The sequence below is a fragment of the Helianthus annuus genome, chromosome 11 (genome assembly GCF_002127325.2).
Source record: "Helianthus annuus cultivar XRQ/B chromosome 11, HanXRQr2.0-SUNRISE, whole genome shotgun sequence".
In the NCBI taxonomy this organism is placed as follows: Eukaryota; Viridiplantae; Streptophyta; class Magnoliopsida; order Asterales; family Asteraceae; genus Helianthus; species Helianthus annuus.
This window is the reverse complement of record NC_035443.2, coordinates 689,721-714,357: the sequence shown is the minus strand read 5'-3', so window position 1 is coordinate 714,357 and position 24,637 is coordinate 689,721. Positions and strand designations below refer to the sequence as shown.

Sequence of the window (24,637 nt, the reverse complement as noted above, 5' to 3'; positions counted from 1 at the left end):
CGTTGTCGCCGGACATGTTTTTGTGTATCGGATCTTTAGACTCGCTCTGATACCATAACAAAACTGTTATGGTATATTGGCTATGTATTTCTTTCAATATTTGGTGCACTTAATACAATGAAGAAACAACATATAAATATACAAAAATATGCAGCCTGTCTAAGGAAACCAAAAAGTGAAAAGGAAAAGATTGGGCCAATAATACGGAGACAAGAATTGTGGAATTACGTAAATCTCGGTTATTAGGTAGCTCCTCTGTTTTGACTTATGAGATATTAATTTAATGCGAGTATGGGTTTATAAAGTGTGGGTGTTTTGTATTGTAATGCTCATCCACACCACAGTAAAGACTTTACAGCAAAACAATGGCGTCGTTAACAACAGCACTGAAGACTTTGTTCAGCTTATTGGCCTGTGTGATGTCAGTTTCACTTGTTTATGCATTTGCCACTGATTACTTCCTTTCTTGTTTCGACCCAAAAGCCAGGTAAAAACTTAGATAATAATAGCTCTTAAAAGTATATATCTATACTATCTCATAATACAATAACCAAGACTCAGATGAAATTTTTATGATTTTAGATTTTAGGTTTTTGGGGGTGGGGTGTAGGTTTGGCGGTTTTAAATTTTCCGTAGTGTTCCACATGTGTAATAATAATGTATTTATATTTATTTTTTAAAGTTTTTTTTATGTATTTAAAAAAGTTAGGTTTACAGGCAAAAATGTTAAAAGAATTGGTGTGTTTTTTTAGGTCTTCTTGGAGTTTTTGAGTTTTCAGGATAAAAGAAGTCTTGGCTTTGAACCCTCTCCTCTCTCTCTCTATATAATATAGAATGAAGTAAAATAAAAAAGTTGATTTTGCATATGTAAAATAAGAACGAATTTTAACTTTTTAATTTTCAAATCAAATCAATGGTTAAGAAGAAATTTGAGTATTTTTTTTTATTTTTAACTTGAGCATCATATTCTCATATAAAATACATTGGCGGACCTACATAGTGGTCAGGGTGGGCGGCCGCACCCCTTGAGAAAAAAAATTTAGTGTATATTTTAGGCAAAAAACCCGACCGCACCCCTTGAAAATATGGTTGAACACCTCATCCGCACCCCCATCAAATAATTTCTAGGTCCGCCACTGATAAAATATGAGATTAAAAAAAACCTAAAAGAATGGTTTAGATTTCTATTTGTATAATATCTTTGTGCTGTCGTAATATATCCATAATATTTTGAAAACACAAGTTATTTTAAAAATAAGAGTAAACTGTCATTTTGGTTCTTGAGGTTTGGTCATTTTTGTCACTTTACCCCAAAACTCAAACCTTTTGCATCTGGTCCCTGTGGTTTCAGTTTTATTGCCATTTTGGTCCAAAAATAAATCAGGTCATATTTGTCTTATAAAATCCTGCAATTTTGTCATTTTCCTCAGGGGCAAATCAGATCATATTTGTCTTATAAAATATAGTATTTATTTATAAAAAACAAATGATCATTTTGCCCGTGCGAAAAAGGACAAAATAGCAGGATTTTATAAGACAAATATGACCTGATTTCATTTTTGATCAAAATGACAATAAAACTGAAACCACAGGGACCCAAATGCAAAAAGTTTGAGTTTTGGATTAAAGTGGCAAAAGTGACCAAACCACAGGGATCAAAATGACAGTTTACTCTAAAAATAAGTTAATTTTTTTTTTTGAAATAAGAATTTCATTAAACAAAGTCAACGCAAGTCCTCAAAGCAAGGACCAACGAGCCAAACAACTAACAACAAACATCAAACCCATGGACAAGTACACCATTGTTTCCAATCGACAAGCTTAATCCTAGACCTATTACGAATCCAGAAGTAAGTCTTAGCTTTGACAATCTCTACAACCTCGCAAGGTTTACGCCTCTTCTTGTTGAAAATCCAATCATTGCGCTCATTCCACAACACCCAAAAAGTAGCATACACGACCCCTCTTAAAGTGTGCCTCGATTCTTTAGAGCTAGCATTACTCTCCGAAAGTTGAAGGAGATCTGAGATATCAAAAATACAATCATGCTGAATACGACACCAAGCTTCGATACGGAACCAAACTTCTTGGGAGAACATACAACCGGTGAAAAGATGAAGAGTTGTCTCCATAACTTCGTCGCAAAAACTGCAGCAGCAATGCTGGATTGAGACTCCTCGTTTTATCAGCTCCGCAATAGTCGGCAGACGGTTACGAGCGGCCCTCCATACCATAATTTTACACTTGAGAGGCACCCATCCTTTCCACTTAAAACTCGAGTTTGGATCTCCCATATTGTTGCTGGACAGAAGCTTTTTAACCGAAGATACAGAGAACAAGCTGTCTTTGTCGAATTTCCATTTCCAATCATCTTCACCGCCACGCCAAACAAAGTCATGAATATCATTTAACAACCCAAATAATTCGGTAACTTCTTCTGGAGTAGATGGATTAGACCGCCAACCCCATGCCATAGACTTGGAGTTGTTATAATAGAGGATCCAATTAGATACCTTAACCCATTTATCTTTCTCGAGTCTAAATAAGTTAGGATATCTATCTCGAAGAGGTTAAACTCTCAACCAAATATCCCCCCAGAAATTTATAGAGGAGCCGTCACCTATCACCCCAACGAAAAAAGAATTGAGCTTCGAGTCGTTCGGAGCGATACCTTCACCAACTTTGACTATATGTTTCCAACACCCATGAGAAGACTTGGCACAAGGAACCAAAGCCCACGGTCTACTAAATCCATGGCACCCCATAATAATCTTCTTCCACAAGCTATTTTTTTCTTTTAAGAACCTCCACGTCCATTTTACTAAGAGCGCATCGTTGACATCTTGAAGCCTTGAAATGCCCAATCCTCCTTTCTTTTTCGAAGTCGTGACAATATCCCAAGCAACCCAATGAATCTTCTTCTCGTCACTAGAACCCGCCCAAAGAAAGCGTCTCATAATAGCTTCAATAGCATTAATCACCGCTTTGGGCGCTTTATAAAGCGATAGGTAATAAACCGGTAAGTTTTCTAGCACCGACTTGATAAGCACTAGACGACCACCGATCGAGAGACACTTCGCTTTCCATGAAACAAGGCGCTTACGAACCACTTCGATAACAGGGTCCCAGCTACGAATGCGAGTCATTTGTGACCCCATTCGTATGCCAAGATAGGTGAAAGGAAAGTCACCACGTTTACATCCCAAGAAATCCATCATAATCAACTTCCGAATCCTCCATACCTATCCCAAAAATGTTGGACTTGTGGATATTAATCCGAAGCCCCGAGCAAAGATAGAATATACGGAGAATCCTGGCAATACTAAGAATGTTATCCCGAGACCATTCTCCCAAAATAAGAGCATCGTCAGCATAAAATAAATGAGATAAATCCGCCACATCACCCGACAAACAAATACCTTTAAACAACGCCAATCTATTTAGCTTTGTCAAGTAACCAAGACAAGGCTTCCATCACAATCAAGAATAAAAATGGGGAGAGGGGGTCACCTTGCCAAAGGCCCTTTTTCACATCTAAAATCGAATGTAGGCGACCCATTGACTAGGACTGCGGCTCTAGAAGAATGACAAATGCCTTTGATCCAATCGCACCACCTAGGGGGAAACCCCATTTGAGTAAGAATAGAGATCAAAAAATTCCAATTAACGTTGTCGTATGCTTTTTTAAAATCGATTTTAAGCATAAAAGCCTTCCTACTTCTTTTCTTTAACAAATCCAGAATCTCGTTCACCATGAAAGGGCCGTCTAGGATAAAACGATCAGATAAAAAGGCCGATTGAGCTTCCGAAATAACCTGCCCCAACACCTTTTGACACGATTAGCAAGGATTTTAGTGGTCACTTTACTAATCATTCCAATAAGGGTAATCGGCATATAATCTCTAAGCCCCAAAGGCGTTTTCACCTTTGGGATTAAAGTGATGAAAGAAGACCCGCAACCAGTATTAATAATGCCTGTTTCGTGAAACTCTCCTAAGATGTTATAAAAATCCTCCTCGAAAAAATTCCAAAAACGTTTGACGAACCGAAAATTAAAACCATCGGGACCTGGCGCCTTGTTCGACCCGCACCCGAAGACAGCATCTTTTATTTCTTGCTTAGAAAAAGTAGCGACCAGTTCAATCCCATCTTGTTCCTTTATTTTCTTCAAGCCGTCGCAGACAAGAGTCGGCCGAATCCGGAACTTGTTCTTTAAAGTGGCTTCTAAAAAATCTTAACACCTCTTTCTTAACTAGAGCCGGTTTAGTCACCCAATCCCCATTAATTAAAATACCCGGGATGGAATTACGCGTCTTTCTACCGTTAACGATATTGTGGAAAAAACTGGAATTCTCATCACCCAATGCAGCCCATTTAACACGAGATTTATGTCTAATATCTCGCGTCTTATGTCTCTCTATATCTTCAATTTCTTTCAAGCATTCCGGCCAAATCCACAAATCCGTCTCATCCAAATCTTTAAGTTCCATTTGAATCTCTAAGTCCTCCTTTTCTTTTCGTAACCGGGTCTCGTCTTCCTTTTCCTTAACCCTGTAAGAATCGTACCAATTCCTCAAGCTACCACGGAGCTTCTTTAACTTATTCAACAAATTAGTATCGGTTGGCCCCCTGTTTACCCAATTTTCAAGCACCGAGCTAATCGTGTCAATGTAACCCGGGCGATCAAGCCACGAATCGAACATTCTAAACGGCTTTGGACCAAAGTTAGTGTCAAGAACCGAAAAAACCAAAGGAGAATGATCCGAAAGATTTCTATTTAAAGCCTGAACACAAGAGTTAGGCCACTTGTTAAAGACGTTTTCACATACCAAGAATCTGTCAATTCTGCTCCAAGTACAAATACCCCTTCTATTAGACATGTATGTAAACCTCAACCCTTTCAAATTGAACTCCCGAAGGCCATTAACATCGATAAAATCATTGAAATCCCGTGCACAAACCTGATCAAACTTCGAGTTCTTTCTTTCCCCGCGATCTCTAACAGCGTTGAAATCACCACAAAGAATCCACCACCCTTGATTGGAACTAATAAGGCTTTCAATCTTACTCCAAAAAAGACGTTTCTCAATATTAGATTGCGGGGCATAAACATTTAACATATTTAACCGAACTGAGTTAGCCAAAATCGTCCCCGCCACATGAAGAAAATTGCAATCTTTAGTTACCGAATCTTTTAAGAACACTTTGGGATCCCAAATGCTCAAAATACCACCCGAATTACCGTTCGCACCCACAAAATCAAAATCGTAATCAATCCCACCCCAAAAAGAAGATACCAAACCCAATTGACCATCATTAGCCATAGTCTCTTGTATCCCGATAAATGAAATACCAAAATCTTTTTTCAGTTTTCTAATCCAACCCGGTTTACCATCAACCCCAACCCCACGAATATTTACCGACAAGCAATTCATAACTTACCTCCCTGTAAACCTTCATTAGCTATCGAATCCAAAATCAAATCATGAGAGTTGAACAGATTAGCACCCAAATTACCACCCAAGGCTGTGGTAGCTTCGACTTCACCCACATGAGATGGAGTGACAAAATCAGCCGGTTTAAACACTGTTCCATCCTTCACCAACAAGTTGCCGTTACCCGAGATGGGATGGGAATTCAGGTCCAAATCGGATAGAGAATCGTCAGTTCTATGGTCTTCCTCATAACCTTCAGGCTCAATTCCATGCAAAGGATCAAGCCCAAAAGGATCTTCATTGCATTTGGGCTTCTTTCCGATTTTAGTCTTCTCCAAACTGCTAGAGTAGGCCGGATTGGGCCGGCCCACTGAGCCCAACATAGATTTTTTCTTACGTTTGTTAACAAGCCCAGTTACTTCAACCTCCACATTTTCTTGACCACCTTTTTCAAAATTAAATAAATTGCCAGGAATAAAATCCCCCTCAATTTCCGTGATTTCCTCCATATTAATTGGAGGAATAATTCCTTCATCAATGTTGACAACTGTTTCCATATCGGTTACCACGTTTTCCGTTGCCACGTCATCCCTATCATCGTCAGGCACTACCGGAACCTCCTCACCGTCGCTGGTAATCTCTTCGTCGTCCAAGTTGTCTGTTTCTCCATTATTAATTTCCACATCCTCAGGAGACGAACCATTTTCCGGCATGGGTTTAGACACTTTATAAAATTCTGGAGCCCATTCACCAGATTCTTCGGAAACCCAAATAAGAAACTTCCGATCATTCCATGATAACTTTACTTCTTCACCGATCCTCTTACCCTCTCCAACAAGTACTCCGATGTAATCATACGAGAAATTGCTACCTCATCAGACCTGGATGCCCTATGAATCACCTTCCCGAAAACATTCCCCACAGCTTCTATAACTTCACCGGAAAAGGAGATGAAGAGGAATACCCATAAGTTTAAGCCAAGCCAATCGTTCATAACCAAACACCTGACCTTCCCACAGATCAACCGAAGCAAAGCTCCCAGTCACCTTCCTAGCAGCCTCAAGAACCTCCGTAGCCAAAGAATTATTATCAAACGAAATAAGAATAGATAAACCTCCAAGGTATTGCACCTTACCCGACCCTGGACACAAGTCGTCCAAGATCAGGTAAATGTCCTTCAAGGCTTCCAAATCGATCATTCTAGCCACCAACGCCCTCCCATGCAGACCTTGGAAAGCGTTTAAGTGACTGTTGACAACTACCGTTTTCCGGATGTTCAGGGTTCCTTGTCTGCCCAAAAGAGTATCCGTAAACGATCTGTTCTCGTTAATAAAAGAAGATGAAGCCTGAACAGTAGGCCTGCCTTCTCTCTGAAAAACATTCTCGTTGTTGGTCTTCTTCGTTGAGATATCCGGTTCAGGCCGAATTTCTCCTTCTTCAAGAGTGAAACGAGCAATATTAGCCCTTAACCAACAATCACCAATACGAGTATTACATATCTTTTTGATCAATTCCTTGCTATCTTTAACATCTAGAAAGGAAACAAAACCGAAACGATTCCCTGCTTTATCCCTCTTACGAGCGATGTAGAGATCATAAATATTTCCATAGGACCGAATGAAATCTGAAAGATCATTGCCACTGCACTTTTCTGGGAGATTTGTAATGAAAACCTTAGTTATTCTTCGTAAAACGTTGGCCGGAATAGGGGCTTTCCGACAAGCAATTCATAACTTACCTCCCTGTAAAAATTTAGGTGGTGTTTGTTTTTTGGCCAGAAGTGCTTCTGGCCACTTATGTCTGCGTCGCGCAGACGCGCGCAGACGTTTGATGTCTGCAGCTTGTTTGTTTTCTTGAAGAGCTTCTCACCAAAAAGCTCTTCCCCACCTCTTCTCCACGCAGACTTCTTCTTGTGTCTTCCAACCTCTTCAGAACCTCTTCTCCCTATCTCCCTCTTCAAAACACCCATCTTCTCCAAAACCCTAGCTCCACCTCCACTCCGCCTCCACCTCCGACACCACCTCCACCTCCGCCACCATCTCCACCTGCCACCACATCTCCGCCACCACCTCTACCACCACATCTCAGCCACCACCTCCACTCCGACTGAACCAAAAACACCACCACCGTAACACCTGCAACGTCAACCAACTCGCCGGAGAAACAACGATCTACAAGGATCTAAAAGAATCTGAGAAGAAGAAGGGACCAAGGGCTTACCGGAGTTTGTCGGAGGTGAAACACCAAGACGTCGGAGTGGTTTGCGGTGGCCGGACGTCACCGCCGCTGCTGTTATGCCACCGCCCCACGGGGAGGTGGTCGGCCGTTCCTTCTCTCCACCGCTCTCTCTCGTCGCACACTCTCTCTCTCTCTCTCTCTACTGATGTCTCTCTCTACTGATGTCTCTCTCTCTACTGATGTCTCTCTCTCTGTGTCGATCTCCGGCATCTGCCGGAGACATGACCGGAGCCGGCCGGAGTTTGTGTGAAGGCAGAGAAGGCAGATGGTGGTGGTAGATGAAGGGAGAGAGAGAGAGGTGTTTGTGTGATAAATTAGAAGAGAAGAGGTTTTATTGTAGAAAAACAAACACTCTTCTCCTTGCAGACTGCAGACCTTTGGTCCACCTCTTCTCCTGCAGATGCCTGCAGATGTGGTCCGCAGACTGCAGACCTTTTGCCTCTTCAAAAACAAACACCACCTTAGTGTAGTTATCTATTAAAGAGGATGACAAATGAATGGTGTATGTAAGTTCAACAATATATACCTACAATAACATTAAATAAAAATATTAAATAAAACAAAACATTTTTATTATTTTAAATTTCATCTATTTTGTTCTTACAAAAAAATTATTCTCATTTAAACCCTACACATGGAATAGAAAGTAAATAAAAATATTTGATTGGTTGATTATGTGTGTGTGTATATTGAAAATCAAAGAAAAACAATTCCCAATTTGATTAATTTGTCGTTAAATTTATTGCAGGTGGATGCAAGTGGGATTGTTTGATTTTTGCGTAGATGTTTCGCTTATAACCGTATGAAAATTCAATTCTTTCATAATCTAATCTTTTAAAAACAACTGATTAATGTTCCTGGATGATCACGTTTTATTTATCAAAATAGATCTGATTTATATTGGAATCTTTTTTATCTTTTAAGGAATTGGCTATTCTTTCGGTAACAATAACAAGTAAGAATATGAAATTTTATTCGATAGACAAAAAAGAACAACGAATGAAATAATGGAATCACTAATGCATGCATTGTTGTATTAGATTGAAATACGAAGGTTCTTTCTTTCTTGACCTAACTATAAAGAGACGGCTTTCAAATATGGAAAAATACAAAATAGAACTTATAAAGCAAAAGATAATAGAAATAATTAGTCTTAGAATATAGTTGAACAAAAACACCTATTTTTCTTTCGAGTGATCGTGTGATAACTTTTTGTTCTCAATTTTTTTTTTAAAATTGATGATGTTACCTCTTTTTTGTCATTATTTTAGTATGCATAGGTGTATATTAATATGGTTTGAAATTGACATTACCTAGATATTACCTATAACCTAATGAATAGTAACATCACCATTACTAAGGGATGATCAAATGGTACCGGATTCGTATCAGTATTTACCCTCAAATACCAATACCGTACCGTAACGTACCAGGTACATTCGGTACCGGTATCGATACTCACTTTTGGGGATTTTCGGTACCGGTTGGTACCGAGCTCATCCCTAACATCACCTTTGAGCTCATGCCACGTAGCAACGCAAGTAATTGCACCGTTTAGACTTTAGATTACTTTTCATACACGCGGTAAGTAAGTTGTTTTTCGTTTGAATGAGATTTTATATATACAACAACTTCTTTTGACTTCTTTATTTTCTTTTTACGATGTAAAATTAAATTATTCTTTAAATAGAAACTGTAGAAGATCATAATTTATTGAAAATTTGTGATTTAAACTTATTTTTTCTTATCATCTAACCATTTTTTTTGTTTTTATTATATAATTTTTTATGTATTTTTTGGCATCTTAATATCTCATGGGAATGGCATGGCATCAACGAGTGCCTGCGTTGGTCAAATGCTAATAATTTATAATGCCTAATTTGAAGTTGATTGGTAAAATTCAAAAAATTATAAAGGTCATTTATTTTTTGGGTAACGAAACCGGTGAAGATTTATAAATTTATCGAATCAATTACATACAAACCATGGAAAAGAGTTAGGGGCTGTTTGTTTTACCTCTTAATAAGTCTCTTAATTGTTCAGACCTCTTAGTGGCTCATCACTTAATGGTTCGGACTGTTTGTTTCACGAGCAGATGTCTTTTGGCCTCTGGACAGTTAAACATTATATTGTCTCTTAATGATTCAGACTTCTTATTAGTTCAACACTTAATAGTTCAGATATTTTACTCTTTCATCACTTAACCTCTTTAGATAATTTTGGGATATCTCCCCAAATTGTTTAATAATATTCAACAAGGGTAAAGTTCTTGTACAAATAATCTTAACATACTAAACATACAAATTGAAGGAAAACTTAAAAAGACAAGGTGTCATTTTTGTAATTATCAATAACTATCAAAGTTACTCTACAAATATACCTAAAAAAACCTAACCACTCCCCCCACCCCCAAAAAAAACCTAAACCCCCCACCCCCCACCCCCCAAAAACCTAAAAAAAACCTACCCCCACCCCCACCCCCCAAAAACCTAAAAAAACCTAACCCCCCCTCCCCACCCCCCAATAACCTAAAAAAAAACCTAACCCCCCCCACCCCCACCCCCACCCCCAAAAACCTAAAAAAACCTAACCCCCCCCCCACCCCCACCCCAAAAACCTAAAAAAAACCTAACCCCCCCCCCCCCCTCACCCAAGCTAAAATGCTAAAAACTAAACCCCCCAAAAAACCTAAAAAAATAAAAAAACACACAAATTATTTTATTTTATTTTTTTAACATTTTTTATTAAAAAATCGCTACTTTTAGTAGCAGCCAAAAAAATTTTTTTTTTTTTTTTTTTTTGCTAACGAAATGTAGCGATTTTTTAATAAAAAATGTTAAAAAAAAATTTGTGTTTTTTTAGGTATTTTTGGTTGTAACTTTGATAGTTGGTGGTAATTACAAAAATGTCACCTTGTCTTTTTGGGTTTTCCTTCAATTTGTATATTTAGTATATTAAGATTATTTGTATTTGATCTTTTGTCTATTCAACAATCTAAAATCCTTGAGATCATATTGACCCACCCAATAATTCACATTATTCGGATGGGCTAAGTCCTCCATTATCCACAATCCACTGCATAAAATCTCCTTGAGCCCATAAAATCTCCTACCCAACCCAAATCCATTTCAGAATTAAAATCGGCCCTCTTATTTCCATGATTTAACCTTGCAATACAAGTTTTTTTTTTTTTTTTTTTTTTTTTTTTTTTTTTTTTTTTTTTTTTAACCATGGGCTTTATTTCAAACCAAATTTAGTGCAATTTTTTTCTTTTTAGAAGACCATAGCCCAATGTTACTCTTATATAGAGATGGGCATAATCGGATATTCTGAATACCCGGAACCGGGTACTACCCGTACCCGGGTACTGACATTACTTAACGGAACCGGGTCCAGGTTGAACCCGGGTAGAAGTATAAAAAAACGGAACCGATGTAACCAGTTACGGGTATTTTCAAACCGGGTTCGGGTACAGTTTGGAACCGGGTATTTATGTGGGCTTAGCCTCCTAATAAATTGGCCCAACAGCTAAATCTCCTGTGTAGTCTATATCATTCGAAGCCCATTCCACTATTTATGAAATCAACACTTATACTAACAGGTCTCTTGTACCAGTGATCTATATTTGGCTTAGTTATAGCCTAAACACCACAAATAACAATCGAGCCACTATAGCATGCCATGCGAACAACAATATGGTCTTAATTAACTGTACTCAGTTAAAGTAATATAAAAGCCTGACTCAAGTCACTCAACATTTAAAAAAAATTACTGAATAACAGATTTTACATTTTTCATTTCTTATTTCTATATAGTTTGGTTTGTTGCGTGTGGTTTAAGAATTTAAAATTTGTTTTTTTTTTCTTTCTTTTTTTTAGTTTTTGAACCAACTGATACTCATTTGTGGTTGTTTACAAGTAAATTTTAGGTTTGGTTTTTCTACAAAGAATCAAGATGGATCATGCGACTTGTTTTTATATTTATGTTATTCTGCTTCGGAAGGTAATTTTATTTTGTTTTATATATATTGGCGTTGTTTTCAATCATTTTTCTAATATCCGTTTGGGAATGGGTTAGGTTAATCAGGGGCAGAACTAGCTTGTAACAAGGGGTAATCTCGTCGCCCCTTAACGCTCCGACGATAGTGTAAATCTTTGAAAAAATTGACATTTTTTCGATTCCGTTACCCTTTTTAAGCGTTGCCCTTATAAGGATTTTCTAGATCTGTCACTGAGGTTAATGCATGATTTAAACGTTTCATAGAAAATACTGAGTTTATATCTATGACATGAACACAACGACGCGGGTTAGAAGAGGCCGGGGGCGCCCGACCCACCGAACTTTAATTTGATTTGTATGGTTTCTTAATTTAAGTCTACTTAGGCTAGTTTTGTTTACATGTTAGTTGAGTACAAATAGGTTGTGAATAGTATTTTGCACAAAAACCATCTTGTTCTTATTTCGTGTTATACCTATTGTTTCCAACAGTTTTACTATCTGCGGATACATCATTTTACAACTCTTCAAGTTGTCGCCTGAAGAATCTTCAAAAGATCCCTTTTATTTTGTGCTAGTGAGGCGTCAAAAAAGGTTAGAACAAATGTCTTATATAATATACTAGGTTATATACCCGTGAGCTTCACGGGTTATGGGTTGTTTTATAAAAATTTATATTTACAAAAGAATTTTATATATATGATTTCTTATAATTATAATTGGATAACCTCTTCATACTAACATTTTATTGGTTTTTGATTTAAAAAAAAATACCACTTTAACGTCCCTTCTACCACGTGTTTTTCCTACCGCGCCGCCTTTCTAACGTGACACTTAATGTCTCCTCTTTATACCCTCTCATGCTTAATGTTTCAATCTCAAAGCACACCCAGTTTATATACCCATGACCTTCACGGGTTATGGGTTGTGTTAAAAAATCTATGTCTATAAAAGTAATTTTTTTGTATGATTTATAACCTGATATCTTTTTCATGCTAAGACCCATGTTTGCCAAACCTTACCAATAAGAAAAAAAAAAAGAAATTGAATTACTTAGGGCATTTACTTCAATATGGGAAGTAATAGAAATTGCAATACTATTAATTCTCTACAAAATACCTATTTAATTTCAGACGGACTTGGATCCGAATGAATATGGATCGGACCTTTTGATTCGGATAATCCAACTTGTACTAACGGATTATGAGTTCTAACTGTTAAACGGTGGAAATTGAAGTTATTTAAATTAAATATTACAAAATAATTTAATATTAATATTTTAATAAATATAATTGAAATTATCACAAATCACAATACTGCTTAGGTTAGCATTCATTGCCTGAAATTATCACCCGGGTGGCAACTCGGGTAGGAAAATTTAAATTACATTAATCATAAGTGTATCGATAAAAGTAATGCAAATAAAGTGACGTTACATGAAATAGTAACAAAGTTTTCTTTATAAACCGTGTACATAAACATCAAAAAAAGACAAATATTGGTTATGTATACAACTTAGGAATTATACATGTTTGGTACCACTTGGACTAAAGGCTTGTGAATCGCTCTTGACCATCTTTTAACACAAGTAAGAAGCTGAGCTTCTCGTATTGCGAATATAGTAGGGTTTTTGCAACAATAGCACCATCTTGTCAGCGAAGAACACCTACATAGATACAGCTAGGTTTTAATTACTAAAATGATATAGAATTATATTATATTATATTATACCACAACTAATTAACTAAATGGTACCAACAGAGTAATCATCAAGATAATATGGAGTTGGTGACGATGCTCTTATAGCTTGCCATAAATCTGTTGGCCCAGACGGTTCAAACAATCGTATCAACAAACATGAACACGATCAAACAAACACGAACACGAGATATTGGGGGGACAAACCCACGACTCTTTCTATTCAATCAAACAAACGAACGAACTTACAAGGAAAAGGGACAAATAAAAACATTAACCTAGACCCCTATTTATAGTTAAGCTAAACTTGCTCTCCAAGGTAATCAAACCTTTCCTAAACCAATTACTAAACTTTCTCTCCAAGACATTAAATCTTTCCTAAATCAATTACAATATAATTACCTAAAATAAACCAAACTTTAATAAAAGATAATTATACCAATCTTCACTTTGGCCCTTCAACTTTCAACTCATACGAGTTTTATGATTAACTTTCAACATTCCCCCTTAATCCAAAAACTCGACTCAAACTTTCTTAACTTTGTACCACCAAGGTCTTGAATCCCAAATAGCACTCTTAACTCTTCAATTTCTATCATTGGTCCGCCTTTATTCTTTCTTTTCATTTGTTTGTAACAAACCTGTTTAACAGGTTCTTCACGCTCATCATTCAAACCATCAACATTCATCTTAGATCCGAAATCATTGAACACTTTCTTTTCTTGAACTTTTTTATCTTCACATATTTGTTGCATCACTTGTTCAATTGAGAAGTTCTTTTTCTTCACTCTTCTTTTCTTTCTTTGCTTATCTAAACATTCTTGGCCATTCGACTTTGTCCCAAAACTCTCAGCTGGGTTAGTCTTTCTTTCTTTATCAGACCTTGTTAGGCTTTTCTTTCTGACTATTAATTTGAATTTTTCATTCGGTTCTAATTTTTCTTCAACAGATGCTCGACTGTTGACTTTCACATACGATTCTAAATGTGTAGATTTGTTACATGCAGCCTTCCTTTCATTCGATACTAGATTCTTTCTCTCATCATCATGATTAGTAGCAGATTTCTTGCTTCGCTGCTGCAAACTGATCTTTGCAGTTTCTTCATCTTCAAGGTTGTTTGAGTTAGGAAAACATACCTGAAGATTCATCTTCTCTTCTTGTTCTTCTTCCAAAACAAGTCTTTCCTTTTCTTTATTCAATCTTTCCTTTTCTTTTCTTTCCAAAACAACTTGGAACGCTTCTTCTTTCTCTACAGCTTCCCAAGCTTCTTTCTTACGAGCTTGTTCTTCTTGAACAATCGCATCCAATCTTTCTTTCTCAGCGATCTTATCCAATCTTTCTTTCTCAGCGGCTTCTTGAGCTGCTTTTTCTTGTTCTTCTTTTCGTACATGATCGATTCCAAGAAATCGAATCTTCAAGGCACGCCATACTTCCTTAGCATTCATGAGTATGCCAACTTGTACCAAGATGTCGTCTGGAAGGGTTTGACATATGTACCCCAATGCGGTGTACATCTTCCTTTCATCTACATCTACGTCGACCGTAGGTTCAATAACGTCCCAAAAACCATAGCCTTTCAAGAATCCCTCCATCTTGGTCGACCATACTTTGTAGTTCGATGTCGTCAATACTGGAAGTCTCCCAATCATCATCGTGTCTTTCTTATCCTTACTTTCTTTTCCGGTTTGTTATTTTTCAGTTAGAATTGATTTCCGATCCCGAAACCAATCTCTAATAAATAACCAAATACCACAAACTTTTCTTTTTTCCTTACTTTCTTTCAATTCATCAAGAACAACATTCGTGATTACCCGAAAACAATCTTGCTTTACGAAAACTTACTGTTGCTTTTTTTTTTCTTTGGAGTTCAACACCAAAAAAAATATTACTTTTAACCATCAAACTGGCCTGCTTATGCGATGCAACCGATCCCAATACAGATCTTGTTCTGTTGCCTCTTCTTAAAAAAATGTTTATGATTCACGTGGCTTCTTTCACGAGCAAGAAAAAAAATCCTTTTTAAAGTCAAAGACCAAACTTTGTTCACCTAAAGAAACTCCTTTTCTTTTTTCTATACGTGAGACAATTGTAACACACAAAAATATTTTTTCTTTCTCTTGGTAATTGCAAGCTCCAACAAAAAGTAACGTTCTTTCTTCCTACGAAGGCAAACAGCGGCGGATCTTGATTGAACGAACGTGATAAACGAACTTCTGCGAATCTTCGTGTGTAAACACTGAGCCACCACAGCTCTGATACCAATTGTTGGCCCGGACGGTTCAAACAATCGTATCAACAAACATGAACACGATCAAACAAACACGAACACGAGATATTGGGGGGACAAACCCACGACTCTTTCTATTCAATCAAACAAACGAACTAACTTACAAGGAAAAGGGACAAATAAAAACATTAACCTAGACCCCTATTTATAGTTAAGCTAAACTTGCTCTCCAAGGTAATCAAACCTTTCCTAAACCAATTACTAAACTTTCTCTCCAAAACATTAAATCTTTCCTAAATCAATTACAATATAATTACCTAAAATAAACCAAACTTTAATAAAAGATAATTATACCAATCTTCACTTTGGCCCTTCAACTTTCAACTCATACGAGTTTTATGATTAACTTTCAACAAAATCATGTCTACAACTTCCCATATAAGCACTCCTTTTATACCCAAGTCCAACTTCAGCACCAGTAGTTGTTGTTCCTGGTCCATTAGTAGAAACATTTTCTGACATCATCAAAGGGACTTCTGGTGTGCCAGTTGGATACTATAATACAAACATGTAATTATATTGCCTTTTGGTCCTCAAACCTTCTAAGGCTAAATTTTTCATAAACCTAATGACGGATTGTGAATGTATAATATAAAAGTTATAAACTCGTCGATTAAAAAAATGGTAATTGCCTTTGATGCTTTCCTACACCGCTTGTACAAATTGTTTCGCCTCATCTGATAGAAACATGCGAACACACAAAAGGTTAACAATTTTGACCCACTTATAACCAAGTCAATTAACACGTCTAAATATGATTAAAATAGGTCAATTTATACATCTAAAAATGATTAAAACAGGTAGAACGGGGTTGAATAAGATTTTTGCAATAATATTATATCTAAAAAAATTTTAAAAGTTAGGGAAAAGTGTTTTAACCCAGCATGACCGGACCTATTTCGACCCGTGCCAAATCTTAACTATTTTCATTTTTGAACAGGACGCCAAATATGACTTACAATAAAGACACCTGTCTTTGCAATGCAAAAACTTAAATTCATTTGTATTGAACTGTGACTATTGGTATAACTTATGGCGGATATATTCACAGTGGCGAAGCTTGAGATTTCTGAAGCGCGCGCGCGCGCCGGGGGGGGAGGGGCGTCACCGGACATAAAAATTTCCATAAAACCAGGGGGTCGAAAACATATATACCCAAAAATTTCTATACGAAAACTACATACTCTTCACTACTGAGCGAAAAGTTCGGAGGGTCGGTCGCCCCCTCCCGCCCCTTAAAAGCTTCGCCTCATTTAGAAATAGGAATAATCATAACCGACCCACTAATGTTGATTATTAGAAAAAAAACATTGACCGACCCGCCGGTCTTTATTCGGATCGGTTTTTTTCAGTTCGGTTAATTTGGTTATGGATGATTTAATTCGGTTTTATGCACACCCTTATTACTGGCCAACCTATTCCGACGCATCCCGTTTTGACCCATACGAAAGTCCATACAAAACAGATAATGCACAATATAATCTATAAAAAATTGCTAACCTGAACTTCCGCCATGTCATGTATGCACACAATACCCATATAGAATAAGTGTGTTCATGTTGAAAGAAGGCATTTTTGCCATTTATATGTGCATCCATTGCAATAATGCCTACATAAATGTACATAAAAAATAATAAATAAACCGAGTGCATCCTATTATACTAATAGAATTAAAGTTTTTATTAAAAAAACACCTTAAAAATAATAAATAGACCGAGTGCATCCTTTTAACATTTGGCTGCAAGTTAATATATGGTCAATGCTACATGTTGGCATAACCATCGATCAACATTATTTGCTTTAAATAAATCTAAAACCAACATGTTGTAATAACTTAATGTCATCTATATTATCAACAAATTCAATAAAGAAGCCTTAACGATACCCTACTACCAACTTGGATCAATGGCCGATTTCATCTTCTTAAAAAAATTAGCTAACTTTCACTCCTAGTTTACAATGTAGTGTCGGAAATGGGGTAGGAATCAGCCACACACACCCCAAAAAAAGATATTTAAGAAACCGAACCCACTTTTATGTTAATTTGCATTAATAATCAACCATCAAAATGCAGAAAGTTGATAATCATGGATGATATTCATAATCTATAACTCATAGTTAATAATATACAAAGCAACTAACATGTAAATTGCAGGTTTTATCTAAGTTTAATACGAAGTTCCCAAATAAATTAAGCATCATACATAACATACCTTAGGAATTAGAACCTCACAACCACCGTCACTACAAGTTTGATGTTCCTCCATCTAATCACTGCTCTGTCACACACAACATTATAATAATGAAAGTTGAGTACAACTATAGAGCCCTACTCTTTGTTGTTTGGCATAGAGAAAACACTGTGGTTGGGAATTGTTTGTATTGAAAATGTATTGTATAAGGAATTAGGGTTACAAAGAATGGTGTTTATATAGAACACCAAGTTACATATTTAGCCCCTACACTACGACACATCATTCACTTTCCGACACTCCCCCTCAAGTTGAGTAGTGGGATCACCAATACTTAACTTGCTCAAGCAGCTACTAAACATGTTCCCGTTGACAGCTTTTGTAAGAATATCTGCGAGCTGATCTTTTGACTGTACATATGGGAGCTCTATGATACCTTCCTCCAATTTCTCCTTGATGAAGTGTCGATCTACCTCCACATGTTTTGTTCGATCATGTTGGACTGGATTTTCTGAGATCTGTATAGCAGCTTTATTGTCGCACATGATTTTGGTTGCTGTAGTAGGAAGAAAACCAATCTCAGTTAGGAGCTTGCGAATCCACAGAATCTCTGCTAGGCCACGTGCAACCCCTCGAAATTCAGCTTCTGCACTAGATAGGGCGACTACCTTTTGTTTTTTACTTCTCCAGGTTACTAGATTTCCTCCGACCATGGTGAATATCCTGAGGTTGACCTTCTCGTTCCTTTATCCCCTGCCCAGTCGGCGTCTGTATAAGCTTGGATTTCTAAGTGCCCATTTGATTTAAACAGTATACCATGACCTGTTATTCCCTTGAGATACCTGATGATTCTTAATGCTGCTTCCATGTGGCTCGCTTGGGGCTGGTGCATAAATTGACTCACCACTCCTACTGCATAAGCTATATTTGGACGAGTGTGGGAGAGGTATATCAGTTTTCCCACCATTCGTTAATATTTCTCCTTATCTGCTAGGTCTGCTCCATCTTCCATGTGAAGGCCGTGATTAACCACCATTGGGGTGTTCGCCAGTCTGCACTCAATCATTACGGTTTCGGCTAGCAGATCAAGGATATATTTTTTCTGACAGATAAAAATCCCTTGTTTAGATCTTAGAACTTCAATTCCAAGAAAGTACTTCAATCTTCCCAGATCTTTCATCTCGAATTCCGAAAATAGTTTATCTCTTAACATTGACATTTCCTCTTCATCGTTTCCCGTAAGTTTCATGTCATCAACGTAGATAATTAAGCAGGTCACAAGACTGCCCCTACGTTTCAAAAATAGGGTGTGATCAGAGTTGCTTTGTTTGATGCCATATTTCTTCATAGCAAGGGTAAACCTTCCAAACCAAGCTCTAGGAGACTGCTTAAGCCCATACAGAGATTTCTTCAATCGACATGTTTCTCTAGCCTTGAAATTCTCATTGAATTCTGGTGGAGCTTCCATACAGACCTCCTCATTCAGTTCTCCGTGAAGGAAGGCATTTTTTACATCAAATTGATGAAGAGGCCAACCTTTATTGGCAGCTATACAAAAAAGGACTCTGATTGTATTGATTTTGGCTACTGGGGAGAAGGTTTCAGAGTAGTCGATTCCATAAGTCTGAGTATAACCCTTTGCAACCAGTCGTGCTTTGTATCTTTCAATCGTGCCATCAGGTCTGTGTTTGGCTGAAAACACCCACTGACATCCCACCGGTTTCTTTCCTGGTGGAAGGGTGCATTTCTCCCATGTGTTATTCTTCTTGAGTGCTTCTATTTCAGTCTCCATGGCCTTTTTCCATTCTTCAGATCTCAAGGCTTCCTGTGTTGTAGATGGCATTTGTTCAGAGCACAAGGCAATGACAAAAGCTCTAGCTTCCTTAGACAAGTTTCCAGTGGCAATGTTTGCTACAAGATACCTAGACCTTGGAGCCACCTTTTCTGGAGAGTATCTCTTAGGAGGAACTCCTCTATTTTCTCTTGGAGGGGGGGGGGGAATACCTTCCGGTTGTCTCTGCTGCACCTGGTTCAACATTTCCAATAACTGGTTCCACTTCTTCAACAACTGGTTTAACCAATTCAACGTGTTCAACATCTGGTTCAACATGTTCTGTAGGTTCGGTTGTTGTCGGTTCTGTGTGTTCCCCTGCTGTCTCATAGTTATAAGACGTAGTACATTCAGAGTTCTCATTATTTCTTACCTCTGGTAGGATGGACTTTCTTCAGTGGTACTGCGCTCCGCAGATTGTGTGGCTATGTTTGAAGGTGACTGACTCAGAGTACTCACTATTAGAAAAGTGGGCAATTGTCACCAAAACTTGCTACCAATAAAGAATGGTGGCAAAATTAGTGACCAATATATGGTATGGTAGCTAAACGGTTGGAAAATTTGCCACTATTTATTTTTGGTGACAAATTCATGAGAAAAATAACTAACTTCTAGAATTACTACCTAAATCATCGTGAATATAGGAAAAATAAAAATGTAATTTAAAATTGCTACCGTCTTAGTGGTAGCAACATGAAAAGTTAATTAGGCGGGTTATGTTTTAATTTTTTTATCACTTTCATAGCGCTCAATATTATTAGGGTTATGATGGAATTATAACTCTGCTCCCCCAAATTAACCTCTCGTATCTGCACTTCGCTCCACCCTTATCTGATCGATCAAAATTAAGCCTTCAATATCAGGCTTGTATTTTAAAATTGTTTATTTGAACGTGTTGGAGGAGGTATGGAATCGATAATGGCTAGGGCACTGGAATACACTCTCAAATACTGGTTCAAATCCTTCACCAGAGATCAGTTCAAGTTGTAAGGACGCACTGTTCAGCTCTCCAATTTAGGTTTTCATCTTATTGTTTGTGTTATTAGTGATTACTTATTATGAGGCTAAATGTGTTGAAATCGAAGAATTTTGTGCACTTTTGCTCTAATTTAGGTTTTGCGTTTACTGTTTATGTTATAAGTTGTTAGTTATTATGAAGCTAAATGTGTTGAAATCGAAGAATTCTATGCAATTTCGCTCCAATTTAGGTTTTTCATCTATTGTTTATGTTATAATGAGTTTATGACGTTAGACTATGGGGTATGGGGCGAGGGTTGGGGCGTGGGTTGGGTAAAAACGCCCAAGTCACCACCCCGGGTGGGCTTGGGTTTGGGCGTGGCCCCTTGGTCCGGGCGTTGGGCATGCCTAGCGGTCCTACGTGGCCGGCTCTTATTGGATGGTTGTCTAGGCTATGTTTAAATTTTAAAATGTAACCGTTTGGCCAAGCCAACGGTTCAGCCAAGTCGCTATAAAACCCCCAACCCCACCGCTTGTCCCCATTGCTACCCCACCGCTTGTCACTCCACCTACCCGAACCGCTACCCACACACACTTGATCGATGGCCTCTTGGACGCACGAGGAAGAGCTAGCCCTTGTCACGAGCGTGGTGGACGCGATGAAGGGCCGCCAACCCGGTGAGACCCGTTACTGGCCGGAAGCTTTCGCTAGCTACCGGAACAACGTAGGAAACGACCGGCACAATTTAAACGCGCGCCAACACAAGTGGCGTGAGCTACGACCGAAGCTCGATCGTTTTAAAGCCTACTATGACAGTGTCCCGGGCGGTGATATAAGTCACGAAGACCGGGTGGCGGTGGCCAACATCGAGTCCGGGGCAAGGAGCGGAAGCCGTTTGACAAACTCGCGCTTTTCGAAATCTACCTAACGCTTTAGGCTTTTTTTATTTTGTAATCTTTTTTTTGTAGAATTTTGTAATTTTTAGGAAATTTTAATAATAATTTTAGGTTTTTTTTATTTTGTGTGTATTTTTTAATTTTGGGTTTTTTTTTAATTTGGGGGTGACATGGCCAATCCACGCGGGCTAGCCACGCCCCGCCATACCCCACAGACACGTCACTCACCAGCCGGGGGGGGGAGCTCGAATTCCACGTGTCAACCAATGCCCCAAACCCCCCGCCCACCATACCCCACGGTCTTAAATGTGTTGAAAACTTGAAATGGAAGAATTCTGAGCGATTTTGATGCGAAATTTCGTTTTTGATAGATATAAGTGGTGATGTATTGCACACAAGCCTTGGATTGCCGCCAGCTTTGATTGTAAGCATGGCGAAATCTAGAAAGTTAGAGATTGTGGTGTGTAATTCAACTAATGTCACTTAATTATCATCTGATTATTCATTCTTTTTAACATAATGCCTTGATTCTGTATTTGAAGCTACTTTATTTTAGTAATGTACAGATCATGCCAATTGTTGTGCAAATTGATAAGCTTGCCTTGGTGTTAGAGGAGAATGATGATGTGGATTCGCGTAGGAGCACAAGCAGGTTACTTCTTCAGGTGAGGGAAATTGGGTTAGCCAACTCAAAGTGTCTATATATTCATTCTCCCCCTGACCACTGAGTTGGGTGTTATAAAAGTATTTTGTTTCAAGAAAGTCAACATTCATTGTGGTGAACATTTGATGAGTTTTTGGATTATAACACCGGTAACCTATTTGATCGATCCCATAGCCGACAAATACACATTTCTCAGCACATGGGCCAAGCTTGTTTCAGTTGGTTTTGGGTATGTGAACAAATGCTGTACACTCGAAGATTCGAGGTTCAAGTGTAAGAGGACGGGGAATACTGGCAGACTTAGATAGACAATCTAAGGGAGTCGTAAATTTAAGAGCTTTTGTGGGGAGCCGATTTAGGAGATACACAGAGGTGGCAACCGCATCCGGCCAGAAAGATTTAGGCACCTGAGATTCAATTAAAAGAGCTCGAGTCATTTCAAGAATAATACGGTTTTTCCGTTCTGAAACACCGTTTTGCTCGGGCGTATGAGCACAAGAGGTTTGATGAATTAATCCTTTGGTTTTAAAGAATTGTTTCATGGATGTATTGACAAATTCCCCCCATTGTCGGATAGAAGGATTTGGATTTGAGTTTGGAATTGAGTTTGAATCATAGCATAAAATGTGATCAATTTCTCGTAAACTTCGGCTTTACTTTTTAAAATATATACCCATGTCATGCGAGTGCAATCATCCACGAATAGTATAAAGTACCGAAGATCCTGCCCCCCATCATAGGAGCAGGACCCCAAACATCAGAGTGGATTAGTGAAAAGGGTGAAGCAACTTTCGTATTACTAGGTTTGAATGATTGTCGATGGCTTTTAGCATGAAAGCAGGTTTCACAGTCTATTTTCCCATTTGAAGGGAAGAGTTTTGGAAACAAAAGGTGCGAATAGCCAACAAATGGGTGTCCCAAACGTCTATGCCATAGCCAGGCTTCCCGGTTTTCAGTTCCATGTGCCAACATCACAGTACCCTGTTGAGCCACTTCATCCACATAGTATAATCCTTGGCGCTCAGTACCATGTCCAATAATCACACCCGTCCTGATATCCTGTAGAAGGCAAAAAGTAGGGTGCATTAGTACCGTGCAATTCAGCTCTTTGGTAATATGGCTAATGGAGAGCAGTTTGTGTGATAATGATGGAACATAGAGACAATTTGATAATTTCATAGTTGATGAAATTTCAATAGTCCCCCCTCCTTTTACTTGCATCATTCCATTGTTTGCGGTATGGATTTGAGTTTTTTTGAGGATTGGACATTGACTGTATGTCCAACGGTTCAAATGTCATGGTGTCAGTGGCACCAGAATCAAATATCCAAGAACTATTTTTTCCATGATTGATTTCCATTTTTTTCCTTTGTTTTTTGTAAATAAGCTGTCACTACGGATCAGACAGCAGACCAGCGTATTTAATAAATATGCTGGACACTTGAACTCGCGTTCAAGATTTATCAATTATGCCGGGAACAAAAAACTGGCAACTTTAATCCGCCAGAATAACGACGCCAGAGAAAGGAGTTAGCTTACCGGCGTATTTATCAAATACGCCGGGCAACTTGAACTCACGTTCAAGATTTAATGTCGACCGCAAACCAAAACTCCGCAACCGACAAATCAAGATTTAATGTCGCCCGCAAACCACAACTCCGCAACCGACGGCGTATTTATTAAAAAGGAAACTACCAAGATTTAAAGGAAAGTGGCTATTTAAAGGAAAGTGGAAATAGCGTATTTATTGAAAAGGAAACTTTCAAAAAGAAAGTAGCGTAAAGGATGCACTAGGAAATGTAATCACTAATTTGGCTGTGCATTGGAGAATATGCAACGGACTGGAAGGTGATTGGAAGTGATTTTGCTTTTTAGGTGATAATGGCATATTTTTCAAGGTAAGAGTATCAGATGAGATTATATTTTTTTAGGTGATGATGGCATATCATCGAAAAAAAAGCAAACAAACTGATTCGAAATGGACAAAACAAACAGCGGCAGTTTGAAGCAGGGTAAACTGATTGAGATTTTTAGGGTTCTGTAAAGATCAATGGGGCTGATTGTGGCTGAGTTGTTGAATGATTTTTCGAAGTTTGATTTTTTTTGGGGTTTTTCTGGTTTGAGGTTGAATCGGCTGGGATAAATTGTAGATGACAAACAGAGTGTTCAGGAATCAGAAACTCTGCTCTGATACCATGTTGTTTGGCATAGAGAAAACACTGTGGTTGGGAATTGTTTCTATTGAAAATGTATTGTACAAGGAATTAGGGTTACAAAGAATGGTGTTTATATAGAACACCAAGTTACATATTTAGCCCCTATACTGCGACACATCATTCACTTTCCGACACTCTTATCCACAGCCAATATTCCCAAAACGTATCGGCTATTTTTAAGGTCTCGTATTCCTTAAGAAAACAAAACATCTCTTCTATGAACGAA

At 38.0% G+C, this 24,637-nt stretch overlaps 2 protein-coding genes across 2 annotated transcripts in view; both read left to right on the top strand.

Moving 5' to 3' along the window:
- Positions 1–332: 332 nt before the first annotated feature.
- Positions 333–12,382, top strand: LOC118483838. The gene is made up of 4 exons (XM_035979465.1): positions 333–487; positions 8,422–8,473; positions 11,602–11,675; positions 12,162–12,382. Exons 1-4 carry the CDS (start codon positions 366–368, stop codon positions 12,292–12,294), a joined length of 381 nt encoding a protein of 126 aa, XP_035835358.1. The 5' UTR covers positions 333–365; the 3' UTR covers positions 12,295–12,382.
- An 8,854-nt stretch (positions 12,383–21,236) lies between these two features.
- LOC110891540 overlaps positions 21,237–24,637 on the top strand; it is a 120,539-nt gene continuing 117,138 nt past the window's right edge. Inside the window, exons 1-3 of the mRNA XM_035979342.1 lie at positions 21,237–21,462; positions 21,903–21,991; positions 22,098–22,196. Of these exons, the coding sequence (XP_035835235.1) occupies positions 21,237–21,462; positions 21,903–21,991; positions 22,098–22,196 (414 nt within the window). The remainder of the gene's footprint in view (positions 21,463–21,902; positions 21,992–22,097; positions 22,197–24,637) is intronic.